We start from the raw sequence: 15,438 nt of genomic DNA on the forward strand, positions 1-15,438 counted from the left end.
CTGGAATGGTCATTGATAAAATGAAAGAAGTGTGCCTCATACACATCAAAGGAGGGAGATTATATAGAATTATAAACATTGGTAAAGTGCTATATGCATAATTAAGGGTTCCAAAGGGATTGAAATCATTTGTAGCAAGGACTAAGCGAACATTTCGAGGAACTAAAGAAAATTATGAATGCATTAAATCAAATTTCTTCCATAGCTCACCATCTCTTGGATGTTTTATAAATCAATCTTTATTGCTTTCCAAAACATGTTATCTCATTTCCTCTATAGTCTTACAACACATGAACAATTGTTGCAATCTTGGTTTTAATCGTTCCACTAGATTTACCACAATTGTGATTGGTTGTGTTGTTGGAGCGAGTCACTAAAAGTATGATTGTTCAGGTCACATGTGGGTAAATATTTTATTTGATGTGTGCTCCTCATTGTGTGCATGTAGTTAAGTAAAAAATATTTTTATAAAAATCTAGGGTGTGCATGTGCACACACTGAGAAGCATGCAACACCGCCCTAAGTTGACACTTTAATCGTGAGGTAACTAAATAATATTATATCTAAAGGAATTTGTTTCCGTCATTATATTCCATTCAAACAGTGATTAATATACAAGAGTGCCAACGTAATTCAAGGCTACGAATAGGAAAGACAATTATGCTAATATGACTAATGATATTTCCTATCCTAATATATAAGATATGGAAAATATTTACAAGAATATTTACAGATTCTATCACACCCCCGCAGTTGAAGCAAGAGGTTCTCTTATGATGAGAGTGGCTCGAAAATCATCAAAGAGTATGCGTGGAAGTCCTTTAGTGAAAATATCAGCAAGTTGATAGCGAGAGGGAACATGAAGGGCACGAACCTATCCACGAGCAACTTTTTCTCGTACAAAATGTATATCCATCTCAATGTGTTTAGTGCGCTGATGTTGAACGGGATTACCAGAGAGATATATTGCACTCATATAGTCACAGTATACTAATGTTGCCTTGGGGATCAGACAATAAAGTTCTAGAAGCAGATTACGAATTCAACATGATTCAGAAACGACATTGGCTACTCCTCTATATTCTGCTTCAGCACTTGAGCGAGATAAAGTTTGTTGTCGTTTAGAGGATCAGGATATCACGTTATCTCCGAGGAAAACACAGTAACCAGAAGTGGATCGTCTAGTGTCGGGACATCCACCCCAATCAGCATTAGTGTAAGACATGAGACCAGAAATTGTTGATTTGTACAAATGTAAACCAAAGTTTAGGGTGCCCTGTATATAACGTAGAATACATTTAAGAGTAGTCATATGGTTAGTCTTTGGATCATGAATGTGTAAACATACTTGTTGGACAGCATACGAAATATCGGGTCTCGTAAAAGTAAGATATTGCAAGGCTCCTGCTAAACTATGATAAGGAGTTGGATCCTCATATGGAGAACCCGAGGAGACACTAAGTTTGGCTTTAGTGTCCAGTAGTGTAGTAGCAGGTTTGCAAGAGGTCATTCCGGCTCTATCTATGATCTCCTCAGCATATTTTTGTTGGCAAAGAAATAAACCACCTGCATGTCTAGTGACTGAAATGCCCAAAAAATAGTTGAGAGGGCCTAAATCTTTCATAGCAAATTCTGAAGCAATGAGTGACATGATAGATTGACGAAGATTATCTGAAGAAGTAGTGAGGATGATATCATCAACATATAGAAGAAGGTATGCCATGTCATTACCCTTGCGATAAATGAATAATGAATGATCATATTTGCTACAGTGGAAACCAATGGTGGAGACAAATTCAGAAAACCGTTGATACCAAGCTCGAGGTGCCTGTTTCAAACCATAGAGAGATTTCTTTAAGAGGCATACATAATTTGGATGCATGGGATCCCTGAATCCCAAAGGTTGATGCATGTAAACAATCTCATGTAGCTGACCATGCAGAAAAGCATTATGGACATCCAACTGATGAATGGGCCATGAGTGAGTGAGGGCAATGCTAAGAACAATCCGAATTGTTGTTGGTTTCACCACAGGACTGAAAGTTTCATCACAGTCTACTCCAACCGCTGAGACCTGCCATCACCAACAAGACGAGCCTTATACCGCTCAAAAGAACCATCGGATTTCTTTTTATGCCGAAAAATCCACATACAACGAATAATATTGACATTAGAAGGTCGTGGTACTAAATCCCACGTCTTATTTTTAATAAGAGCATTGTATTCATCTTGCATAGCGAAATTCCAATTTGGGTCGGACAAGGCCAGTTTTGGGTTGGTAGGAATAGGAGAGGGGGTGAGTTGGGTAACTGAAGCTGTCATATTTAATGGACGTTTTGGTTTAGAAATGCCATGCATGCTTATAGTTGCCATGGTTCTTATGGGTGCAGGTGTGGGTCGGGCCGGAAGTTGGTTATGTGTTGGCAGGTCAGTTTGGTAGTGGGTGGAGGTGGGCTCGACGTCTGGTTGGTTGGGCCTGGTTGGTGAACTAGGAGTAGGTGGGCCAATATTTGGGTTTGTAGGTTGTTCTAGAGCTACAGGAATTTGGCTATGCCTTGGGGAGTGATCGACATTAGACAAAGGTGGTTCCGGAGGCTGCCTGATAGGATTTTGCCAATGATGTATTAAAAATGGATTTAAGTCATCATTCAAAAAATTATATGTAGTAGAAGAAATTGTGTGCAACTTGGCACAGGGAAATTGGGACTCATCAAAGATGACATGTCTTGAAATTATTATTTTCCTGCTTGACAAATCGTAACATTTATATCATCTATGATTAGATGGGTATCCCAAAAACACGCATGGGGAAGAACGAGGTTGTAATTTATTTATGTTAGGTGAAGGAATAAGAGGGTAGCATAAACAACCAAAAACCCAGAGATGCATATAATTAGGATCCCTACGGTAAAGAATTTGAGTCGGGGATCTGTGATTGAGGGATTTGTTTGGGAGAATGTTCAAAAGATATGTTGCCATTTCAAGTGCATGATGCCAAAATGAAGAGGGCATGGAAGCATTAGCAGGGAGGGTGTGAATTATGTTGTTTATGGTTCTTATTTTTCGTTCGGCTTTGCCATTTTGTGGAGAAGTGTGTGGGCATGAAAACCGAAAAATAAGCCCATTTTTGTCAAAATATTGTTTGAAAAGCTCATTTTCGAACTCTCTCCCATTGTCATATTGAAAACATTTAATATTCTTTTCAAATTGTGTCTTAATAAGAGCACTAAGAGATGAAAATGTTGAGTATACTTGGGATTTTTTGCTAATGGGAAAAGTCCACAAGAAATTAGAGTAGTCATCCAAAAATAGAATATAATATTTATGCCCTGCAGTGCTTAAAATAGGAGAGGTCTATAAATCACTATGCATAATTTCTAATGGCATCAAAGTATGAGAAGATGAATTATAAAATGGCAATTTGACATGTTTCCCAAAAACACAAGACTCACAAACATTAGAGGGTGATAAATGTTGACATGAAATAAATTTATTCTTCCTAAGGGAGTGTAGAACAGATGGTCTCGGATGTCCCAATCTATTGTGCCATAAACTGGGAGTGATAGCTGCAAAAGTGGCTTGATGGTTGTTGGTAGATGTGAGAGGATATAGATCGTCGATGATGTCACATCTCATTATTGGTATTCCCGTCTGAAGGTCCTTCACAGAGAACCCAAAAGGATCAAATTCAATGGAAACATTATTGTCAGTGGTAAGACGACGCACATAAATTAATTTTTTTATAAGTTTTGGGGCATGTAGGACATTTTTTAAATTTAATGGTGGATGTGGTGGGGAAAGGGATGAATGTCCATAACCATGAATTGGAATTCCGTGTCCACTACCAACAATAATATTTTGATTTAAATTGCTCACATTAAAATAAGACGAGAGAGTACCTTGAGATGTTGTCATATGAGAGGTTGCTCTGGTATCCATATACCAATTTCCATCAGGAATGTTGAGTGACATTGTATGCATAGCTGCCTCAATATTTGTAGGTGCATAAGAAGGGTTGCTTACAGCATAAGCTTGTGGACGCTGGCCCAAAACTCCTGGTTGTTTTGTTGGGTCATTTGGGCGGACCCATTGTGAAGAAGGATATGGGCAGGGAGGTATAGCCCAAGGCTGTGGTATCCACCCCAGTTAGGAAATGGGTACTGATGCTACTGCTAAGAGGGGGTCGGGAACTGCTGTTGGTGTTGTTGGTTGTTGCCACGACCACCGCGACCACCGCGACCGCCTTTCCCACCACCACCACCGACACTGCGATTGTTGTTTCTGCTGCTGGTGTTTGTGTGATTTCGATAGCCACCCTTTCTCCCGCCTCGGTTGTGTGAGGAATTTTCAGAATAAGGGAGTAGTTCATCAAAACCCTTAGATTGTGTAGCAACCATGGCAGTATTTGATCCTGTGGCTGCCATCTTAATCAACCCTGCTTCTTCTAGTGTAAGCATAGAGCGAGCTTGATAGAAAGGAGGAAGAGGGTTGCTTTGTCGGATCAATGTAGCGACCCCTTTATATGCATCAGTGAGTCCAGACACCAGTTGAAGAACGAGTCGCTGATTGGAAACAGGTGCACCTACATTTTTCAATTGATCTGAAAGCATCTTTAGTCGTTGACAATATGCCGAAGCATTTGGAAAATCTTCCATTCGAGTGGTGGAGAAGTCTTGCTCGAGCGTGACTGCACGTGAGTGCTGGTTATTTTGAAAGATGTCTCGTAACCGATCTCACGCCTCCATTGTAGTGGATTCAGGCTCAAGGATGGTAGTCAAAAGATCATTCGAAATAGTGGAATAAATCCATTGGAGAACAGTGGCATCAAGGGTGGACCACAATTCTTTCTCCTCATCGGTTTCGGGCAACTGCTTTTCCTTGTCTGCTTCCGGTGGAATGATATGGTGAATGACCTTGTGAGATCGGGCATGAATTTTGAAAAGTTCAGCCCACGTTCCATATTGAACGTTTTCCATTTCAAGAATGACGGAGATATGATTCCTGATATTGGATACGGCAAGAGCCGGGTGAAAGGAATTCTTCGAACCAGACATGGCTGAGAAGCAACAAAGAGAGGGTGAGGAAGAAAGGAAATGGGAGGATTAGAAGAAGATAGAAAAGTTCCCTGGTTGCTCTGATACCATAAAGGAATTTGTTTCCGTCATTGTATTCCATTCAAACAGTGATTAATATACAAGAGTGCCAACGTAATTCAAGGCTACAAATAGGAAAGACAATTATGCTAATATGACTAATGATATTTCCTATCCTAATATAGAAGATATGGAAAATATTTACAAGAATATTTACATATTCTATCAATATCAAAAGCATTTCCTTCGAAATATTTTTCAAGTATTGGTAATTATGTTAATACTTAGATGACATTTATGTAATAGTGCCTATAGTTCCTTCGTTAAACATTAAAGAGAAATAATAAAAATATATTTACATATGTCAATCTCAGGATGTATAACTAAACTTTATTACTCTTAGAGAGGAAGGATTGCATCCGTACCTTTGTGATGATACTATTCCAAATAAAATAAAGGTAGAACAATCACTACTTTTTGTGGAACAATTATAAACAACCTCCACTTATATACTTATATACTTATGTAGTTGAGGGATGATTTTGCCAAATGATACTAATAAGAATAATGTGTAGTGCATTCCAAGTTTCCAACCCACAACTCTAAATACTTTGGATCTACCACGAAGGTTATAATAGACCAACAAGCTGGCAAAATATATATTTACCCAAACCCAAAAGACCCAAAATCTGAATTGACCTATAAGGCCTAACAAAGTTCACGATTTGGCTTGTATGGTGACTTACATAGGAAGACATCGTTAGAGGACATCTTAGAGTTGCCATAGGCACAACTTCTCATACAAGGATCTGTTAGACTGATTGAAAGGAGAGGAGTATGACCTTATCATGATGTCAATGGACCTTCCTTCAGCATATGGTAAGCCCAACACCCTTTCAATAAAAATAGAGGAGATCACTTACACATAAAATATCATCATTTCTCTAACTTCACTTTGCCACACATGTCGGTGGTCTATTGTACCGCTAATTTCTGCCTTACATTTTTTGCACTGACCTGCAACGAGCTACCACATGGCAATGATGTCAGCATGTGCATTTTTTACTTTTCTTTACAGATTGTTACTTTTATATTAACAATAACTAATTAAATTTATTTTTTAAAATAATTACATAGCTTAATAAAAATAAATAATTACATAGCGTAATAAAATTAAATAATTAAAGTTAAATATTTTTAAAATTGTTTTTAAAGAGTTTAAGAGGTAGGTCGTGACTCATGCCTATCTTTCCTCGGGTTGGAGAAGTTGATACCATTAATAATGCCTTTACCATCTTTATGGATAGAGATTATTCAGATTTAATGTTGTTTATTTTCTTATAACCTCTTTATTAAACCTTTTTTAGGTTAATTATTTTAAAACAATTTTTTAATCCAAAAGTTACTTCTATCTATTGATAATTCAAAATATATTTTATCTATTAAAAATTAAATTAGCTTTTAATTGCACATTTAATGAAAAAATAATATAGGAATTTAATAGGAAGTTCATGAATAATGTTGTATCCTTCTTTATGTCTTGGTCTTGGATTGAGAAACGATCGTAGTTATTAGTACTATATTTGATATCTTAGCAGCCAAAAGGTAATTCATGATCAATACCATTATTTTTTTATTAATTATCTTTTAATTAACTAAAACAATTCATTTAAGGATGACAATTGATACTTAGACTCGTGGATACCCATAAAATATATTTGGAAAGGGTCGGGTCTGGGTTCGTGTTATTGGATCCATGAGTAATTGAGACCCGATATTTTATGACCAGCAGTTGGATGGATCTGGGTCTGGGCAATGAGGTACCCAGACCCGCTATTTATTCTTATATATATATTGTTAATTCATAATGTTATTTTGTTAATTCATAAATGTGATTGTTATATTATTAGACAATGATGTTATATTGTTATGTTGCTAATTGATATGTGTAATATAATATTATGTTGATTGAACAATTCTTACTAAATCAATTTTATATTTTATGGTTGAAATTGTAAATTTAAAACTATAAATTATGTTTTATAATTTTTTATGTTGTTAATTACTAAAATAACATATAAAATTGTAATAACACCTAATTACATAAATTAATCGCAATTATTTTTAATGTTTTTGAATTTGTATGTACTCATATATCTACTAGGTACCTAAGGTCCATGGATAGCAGACCTAGCGAGCATTAACATGAATCTAGTGTGGATCTGGATACAAAATAAAGCAATGGAATGGGTCCAAGTAATGCACTATCCGAACTCATCTTACACATTACCATCTCTAAATTCATTTAATAAAAAAATAAATATTACTTTTCAATTAATATATATAATTTTCCTAAGAAATATATTAATTTACCTATAAATAAATAATTAATGAAATAAGTATAAGATATAATTATTCCATACAATTAGTGAACATGATGTTTTAATACGAAGACAATAATACATTCTTCAATCTATAATTAACTTTAGAGTTTATAACTATATTTCTATATTCATATTTTTCAAATTAGACTTAAAAAAAAAAACTTTCTTCAGGCACTTCGTGTCTGCCGGCGAATATTGTGTGATACTATATATTCAATTTTTATATATTATATTTTTGTTTGTTTAAGATAATGTTTAATTTAAGGTGAGATATGTGGTTAATTAATGTCTTGGTGGTAGTTGCTTAGGATTATATAGTTTTTTTTGTAAAAATTAAATAATGTTAAGGGCAATATAAGAAATGAAAATTACATAATGAGGGAAGTTATTTCAAGTTTTGCCTTTATATATAGTATAGATATAGATAAATATAGGGACAAAACCAAATCAGTTGAAAATGGTTAAAAATTTGTTCTCCCTCTTTCTAAATCGTAAACTGTCCATTAATAAAAAATTAGGTCACCATAAAGACTAAACTTGATAATTAATTTATTTTTGTGACGGAATTGCTAAGCACTAAAAATAGAGAATGAAATGGTCTCTAGGTAAATATTTATAAAGAAAATCTGTAGAGTCCATGAGACGTGAGAGGAAAGATCAGAAGTCAATAAATTTCTCCCACACAGTAAAAAAACAAAAACAAATCCTTAATGGCGGGCTAAAATTAAACTTTCATTCAAAATCTCCACCTTTTCTTTCTCCCCCAACCACCACCGCCACCATACGGCGGTGCACAGATCCAAAGACTCTATCCACAACCGAAAGAAGATGGACACTCATACTCCGACTTCAATTTGCGACTCCGATATCCCTCTCCGACTAAAGAGCATCGACGCTTTCGCCGCTTCTTTCACCAAATCCCTCCATTCACTGCGACCTAAATCTCAAGAAACTTCTCACTCTCAAGGTCACAGTCACTCAAACAAACACTCCTTTCTCTTAAAATAACTAACTTAGGGTTTTGACGGTAATTTATGTTTTTTTTTGCAGTTAAACTAGATGAGCTTAAAGCTAAACTGAGGGAGGCTGAGGATAATTTGGTAAAAGCACTTGGAGGTAGGTACTCAATAAATTTGTTGTGATGATTTTATGTTAGGATTTGGTAACTGAAAAAATGCTGAACTTTTGTTTGTTTGTTTTTTTTCTTTTGAAACTCTTTGATTGATGTCTGTTTTGTATGTCGTTTCGTTGACACAGTCAAGACTCGTGGAGAGGCCAAGCGGATGGCTTTGACGGAATCTATTGCTTCTGTGAAGGGCAGAGTTGAAGATTTTAGGACAAGTGTCGAGGAGCTTAGAGCGAAAAATGAAGAATATGCCACAATTGTATCTCAACAGCAGCGTGGTAATTAGTTGTTTATCTCTATTTTTTCTAACTTATTGTAGAAAAAGTGGTAAAATCCTATCTTAAGTGGTTTGAGCATGTGTATAGAAGTATATTTTGATAGTTGGAGATTAAGATGAAGTATATTTTGATAGTTAGAGATTAAGAGGTGAAGCCATTAAGAGGGATTTAATTTTATAGACAAGTTCATGATTGGAAATTATGTTGTCGTTTGATCCATGTACCTGACCTCATTGTGAGGGAAAATACTTGGCTGTCGTTGTTGTGTATGCTATACTGCATGAATTGCTAGTTGAGTCAAGGGATTGTCTCATAACTTCCATATACAAGAATAGATGGTCTTGAAAGAGAAAAAAAGCAAAGGAAGAAAAAAGTAGAGGAGTTACCGCTCCCCTTGTTTAGTGTCTTTCAACAGAACACAAATGATGCTTTTCTTCCTTTGTTTGGTTTTATAAAGAAGAAGAATAGAAATGTAGGTAAATGAATGACGATCTATGTCAATATATTGTGGGATCCACAAAATATTTCTGTCTTCCGGGTTCTGCCGTTCCAGCTTGCCATATTAGTTTTTTGACCAGTTATATTAAGAACAAAATGCTTGTTAGTTTCAGCGTCGCAATCCAGAATTGCCATGGTTGGAACTTGGCTTTAGATTGCAAGTCTATATGCTCATTTGCTTGTGAGACATATATTTCTTAATGGCTGATTTCCTGCATCCATATTTTCAGAAAGTTAGAATAAACTTTGACCATAATCTTGATAGCTGGAATTTGATAAGATTGCCTTTAGTCAAGGCTGAAACATCTGATTGTTTGGGTTTGTTGAGACATTAAGATAGCTATTCTCCATTTTGCTTCAGCATTAAGTTTGCATTTTATTCTGAGGATTCATGTTGTCATACGTAGACACTAACATTGTTTTAATTAGTTATTTCAACATGTATTCCTTGTTCACTGTACATTTTTTGGAAGCGATGAACTATCAGGACAGTGATTAATGTATGTGGCTATATAACATTTAATCTGTAATATCATTTTTTGTTCCTAAGTAGCTGTTTATATGAGGACATATTTTGGAATTCTGTTAGTCTCTTTTCCACTTTCCTCAATCTGCGTTGTTCTACTTACTGAATTTGAATTTGTTTATTGATAAATATTATGAACTGTTCTAAACTCCTCTCCCATTCTCCCTCATTTTTTCTTCCATAAAAAAGTTTTGGCAGCATCTGAAGAAAACTCAAGTGGAAGCATTGAGCATCAAGATGAAACACAGGAGGCCATATCTTGGTACAATAGGGTCCTTGGTTTTCATGTTGAAGGTGGACATGGTAATTGAAGTTAATCTTTTTTGCCCATGAATTACTCTCTTCAAAATGATATACTTACTGGTTTTTTTGCTTCAGGGGTAAAGTTCACCTTCAAGAATGTCAATGCGAACAACCCAAATGAGGAGTACTATTTTACCATCCGTCATGAAGATGACACATACACACGTAACCATTATATTTATACATATATATTTTTTTCCATTTTTTTTATAAATAGTTTTAAAATAAAGTAATATAGTTCATGAAATCTGAATTTTGTCATTTGCATTTCAGTGTTAAATTGTGAACCATCTCTCAAAGGCACCAACAAGTTGGTCCATGAATTAAACAAGACAAATGGGCTATTTAAATTTGTCAGAATAATGAGGAAAAGGTTCCAAGAAGCAGTGGCACAAGGTACAACTGTACAAGTAACAACTAGTCAACTATAGCTCTTTTATATGATTATATTCATCAGGAGCTTAAATGGCCCTTTGTCCTGTCTGATTATTATTTGAAATCCTGATTGCTGTAAACCATCGCTGAACTAGCTGGTTTTCTGTCAAAGTGGTAAACTTTACCCAATGCAATCAAGTTGAAATTATGTGCAGGCTCCGTAGACGTTGTTGCAGACATGTGGCATATCACACACACAAGCATAAGTAAAAGCCGACACATCAAATTATAAATTTTTTCGGGCATGCATACAACATATATATGCATATAAATTGAAAAATAAAGAAACAATATTTGTAATTCATAATATCACAGTTGCGTTGGAGCTGAACTTGTTTTTTTTTAAATTTGACACATGCAACATTTTTACAAATGCCAGTGCCCTAAATGTGACACGAGGCTTAACTGATGTATGCCTGCTTTATACCTGGCTCCCATTCAAGGCTTAGGTGTCAGATGTGGCTTCCAATAAGCGTAGCTGGATCCTTGAGACCTTGACAGTAAAATAGAATGCAATTTGGTTTGCTGTATAGTTTGTTTCATAATTAGTAGTTCTACCCATATAATTTAACATAAATATTTGATATTTCAAATAAATTATTATCATGAGTTCTTTTTTCATTAACTAAGGAAAATTACTGTATTAAATAATTATATGTATTGTGGAAATTTTGATCATTTTTTAATGTATATTTTTTGAATACCTTTCTTATTTACCAAAGGTTTTTTTCATTGTGTCTAATTTATAAATAATATTTAAAAGCTGGTTGATTGTTCCTCTACTCCTCGGCCTTCTCCCTTGACCAGCACCAGATCAATGAACATTGATAAAAATAGGGTTTATTATTGGTGTTAGTTTCCATAATTACTACTAAAGAGAGAGTTTATCTATGACAGAAAATGGACAGCAAGAATCATCCCTGATCTCTGATTCTGCTCCAGTTTTATCAATATCAACCATTAGAAGCCATTCTCCAACCAAGGAAAATGAACATCAAGGTGAACCCAAGAATAAACACAGTCGAAGAAGGGTAAACTCAGCAGTTCTATCTCCTGGATCTGCATCATCTATTCATCAATCTCCTCGTTTGAAGGTATGAATAAAACTGGTCTTGTATTTTGTGAATTTATGTTTCTGTTTCAGCATAAATAAGGTGTTAAAACAAAATCAGGATTGTTCATGGCAGAAATCAGAAAATAGTGTTGAATTGCTGTATGCCTGTATTATATTTTCGACATGAATGTATGATTATGAAGTTTGATTATATTTTCATTTTAGTGTTTCTTGGTTTGACTCATCAACTTACCAACATAAGCCTAGGTAAATGTTAATGGTCAGGCTTATGGCTTAACTTGAACTTTTACTCCCACTTTGCTATGAGTCTGATGAGGTTGAAGGAATGGATACTGGATAGTAACAAACAATATATACATCTCTATCTGCTAAAAATTGAGCTTCTAGGAAAATTTATTACGTTATTCTAGCTCGTGTTATCGAATGGTGGCCATGGTTTAAAGTGGTGGAAGTTCTAGGCAGAAAGTTATTTGCTTATTTGACAAACTCGTTAAATGATGGCGTCCACCATTTGGTGAATTGAGATTGCTATGGCGGTGGTGCTGCATGGTGGAAATGGCGGATATGGTATTGCTAATGGGCTTTTGCTGGTTTTTTGTTCGAGTTTTTGGGGTTTTAAGTGCAAATTTGGGGTTTACCCAAATATTATAAACCCTAAATTAAAAACAAACCTCTCTTTGCTTCGAAAAATTGAGCCCCTCTCTCTTGTTTGTCTAATTTGTCTCTCTCGTTCTTATGGAGTGATTTCATTTTCTGCTTCATTCATCTGCTTTGTTTTATGGAGTTTCTTCATTTTCGTTCTCCAATGTTGCTTTGTCTCAACTTCATATCTGCTTTGTTTCAACTTCATTTTCTCTGTTTTAACTTCGTTCTTCAAATACTGCTTCAGTAATATTTTATATATGTACTATATTATTTCTGTGTGTACTACCTCCATCCTGTTTATCTGTCTCATCCCAAAAAAACACATCCCTTGAGAAATGTAATGACTTTGTAGATTTATATGACATTTATTATACTTTTTCCTAATATACCATTTCTCTGTGTGGTCATCAATTGTTTTCTACTAATGTGAATCAAGGAAGTAATCAATGAGGGTAAATATGGAAAATAAAAATTATGCATTGCTGAACTTTTAAACCTGACAAATAAATAGGAAATTTTTTTCTTCAAAATGGACAGATAAATATGAATCAAGGTAGTATTATATATGTATTATATTACTTTTATATGTATTATTTTATTAAAGATATGTATTATATTACTTTTATATGTATTATTTTATTAAAGATATGTATTATATTACTTTTATATGTATTATTTTATTAAAGATATGTATTATATTACTTTTATATGTATTATTTTATTAAAGATATGTATTATATTACTTTTATATGTATTATTTTATTAAAGATATGTATTATATTACTTTTATATGTATTATTTTATTAAAGATATGTATTATTGAGGGTGAGCCTCACTGCAACGTTGCTTGCCTTATGACCTAGAGGTTATGGGCTCAAAATCTGAATATAGCCTATTCGGTTGTGAGGGTAAAGTTGCATGTATTTACCTTCCCCAAACCTCACTAGGTGGGTCTGAGGGAGTCTCATGTATTGGGCTACCCTTTTTTTATTTATTATATCATTTCTATATGTATATGTATATTTTTTATTTTATTTATATATATATATATATATATTATTTTTAATTGCTTCTGTCAACCATCACGGTGACATTCACTGTTCGCCTGCAACGCCATCCGCAATGCCAAGATTGTGGAATTTTAGCAAACATGTCATCATCTGCCCATTGACAACACTGATGCTAGCACAACCTATTATATCATTATGAGACACTAGATGCTGGGGTTTATTGTAGTAGTGATTAAGTTGTCATTTTAATATATGATGGTCATTGATCAGAATGAGCTGTAATCCGTAGCTCTGACCTCATGAGCTTGCGGCAAGACTTCATTAGTTCATTTTGCCTATAATTTATGACATTGTGAAAAAAGGGCTTCTGATGAACTTGATTGTCTATTGTTTTATGTTCTCGTTTGACAGAAAGGTGAAACAATACTAAGATGTTTGTCAACCTTCAAAAATTAGATGATTAGGTATAATCGGACTGATTTTAAAATCTTACCGGGTATAGTAATCACCTAAATTTGAAAAACTGGCTTTTCTGATTATTTTAGTGTCCAACACATGAGGTTTCAATCTGGTGGGTCTGGGGAGGGTAACTGTATATAACCTTGAGAAGTTGTTTCTAGAGTTTGAATATGTGACCTTCACAAGACAATACACTTTTCATTCCACCAAGCTGCACCCTCTTATAGGAGTTGACTTGATAAAATTTATCTATCATGTCCTAAATACTCATTGTCCTTTTAGATTTTGCTTAATGGAAAATGAACCAAGTATTTTGAGGACAGAAACATAAAACAAACAGCAGAATGCGATACTGTGACAGTGTTTCAGCTGTCTTTGATACTTTACCTTTTCAGATATAAATAATGTATTGCAACATTGCATGAGTATATTTAAGGTCGCCATAATTTGTTAAGCTTTGATCTTTGATGCATCTTTGCATTCTATAGACTGCATGAAGTGCAGGGAAATCACCATCATTAATGTGTCCTGAGTTTCGTGACATCATTCGAAGTTGAAAGAAATTTCGGAGCAGAGTTTGTAGCTGATGAAAGTTGTTTATGATTGTTGCATTTCATGTACACAGTATGTATGTAGAGATAAATTAATGCTGATATGTAATATGTGGCAGGCCAGGAAATGAAGTAGAGTGGAGGATGCTTGTAACCTTTTGCTGTTTACGTGAAGCACACATGTAGGCATAACTCATGATTCTAGTTGCTAACAAATGGACATGTTAGTTTGAACATATCCAGGTTATATAGTATATAAGATCTTGTTTTAACGTATTGTCCATGTGAATTGTTGCTAGAGTTGTATAATTATTCTTGATTTGCACTGTATTGGAAATGGATCTCCATTATCATTTTGTATTTTTTCAACCCTCCTGTTCAAAATCCCTGTTCCAACCTTTTGGATTAAGGCAAAAGTGTAGGAAATACACAGACAAACACTTGTCTTATTTAGCAGGTTGAATCCCTGTGTTAGACAGTGAATTAAACTTTGTGGAATGTTAATGGTTTCTTGGCTTCACTAATGGCTTGTTATTATGGTGAAGGGAGACATTTTGGTTCTCATATTTGCTTTGTAGAATAGACCAACTATTATTTTATTGTTCTAGAGAGGTTTCATGGTTTATGCTCTCTTATTTATACAACAAAACAAAGTGGATTGCATATCTATGCCTGCTAGCTACTTATAAACTCTGAACTTAATGTTTTTAAATTAACACTTTGCAAATTCTAAATGTTATTATCTTCAAAATGATATCAATTTCATACTGTAAAAGGTTATTATTTTATATTGTCATAAATTAATTTCTGTTAATATTTACACAACTATGCTGACGAGAAAATTGGGCATTAATTTCTGTTTATATTGTCATAAATTAATTTCTGTTAAATAATTTGTGAGATTTTTTTGTTTGAGATATTCTCTTTATTATAGGGGTTTTCTGTGAAAGGATACATAAGGGATAACTTACGGGTTCATAGGCATTCTAACTTCAATGCATATATTGATTTATTAATTGTGATCCTAATTAATTTAGAAATACAAAATTTGAGAT

The 15,438-nt window shown here is 34.4% G+C and overlaps 2 protein-coding genes across 2 annotated transcripts; one reads left to right on the forward strand and one right to left on the reverse strand.

The window, feature by feature from the left end:
* Nucleotides 3,532-5,230, reverse strand: LOC109342575. Its single transcript, XM_019580534.1, has one exon. The coding sequence runs from the start codon at nt 4,653-4,655 to the stop codon at nt 4,173-4,175; it is 483 nt and encodes a 160-aa protein (XP_019436079.1). The 5' UTR covers nt 4,656-5,230; the 3' UTR covers nt 3,532-4,172.
* Nucleotides 8,105-14,947, forward strand: LOC109343385 (probable kinetochore protein SPC25). The gene is made up of 8 exons (XM_019581630.1): nt 8,105-8,444; nt 8,528-8,593; nt 8,735-8,881; nt 10,095-10,208; nt 10,284-10,373; nt 10,482-10,604; nt 11,541-11,737; nt 14,503-14,947. The coding sequence occupies exons 1-8, from the start codon at nt 8,306-8,308 to the stop codon at nt 14,512-14,514; spliced, it is 888 nt and encodes a 295-aa protein (XP_019437175.1). The 5' UTR covers nt 8,105-8,305; the 3' UTR covers nt 14,515-14,947.

This window comes from Lupinus angustifolius, chromosome LG03 (assembly GCF_001865875.1).
Source record: "Lupinus angustifolius cultivar Tanjil chromosome LG03, LupAngTanjil_v1.0, whole genome shotgun sequence".
NCBI lineage: Eukaryota > Viridiplantae > Streptophyta > Magnoliopsida > Fabales > Fabaceae > Lupinus > Lupinus angustifolius.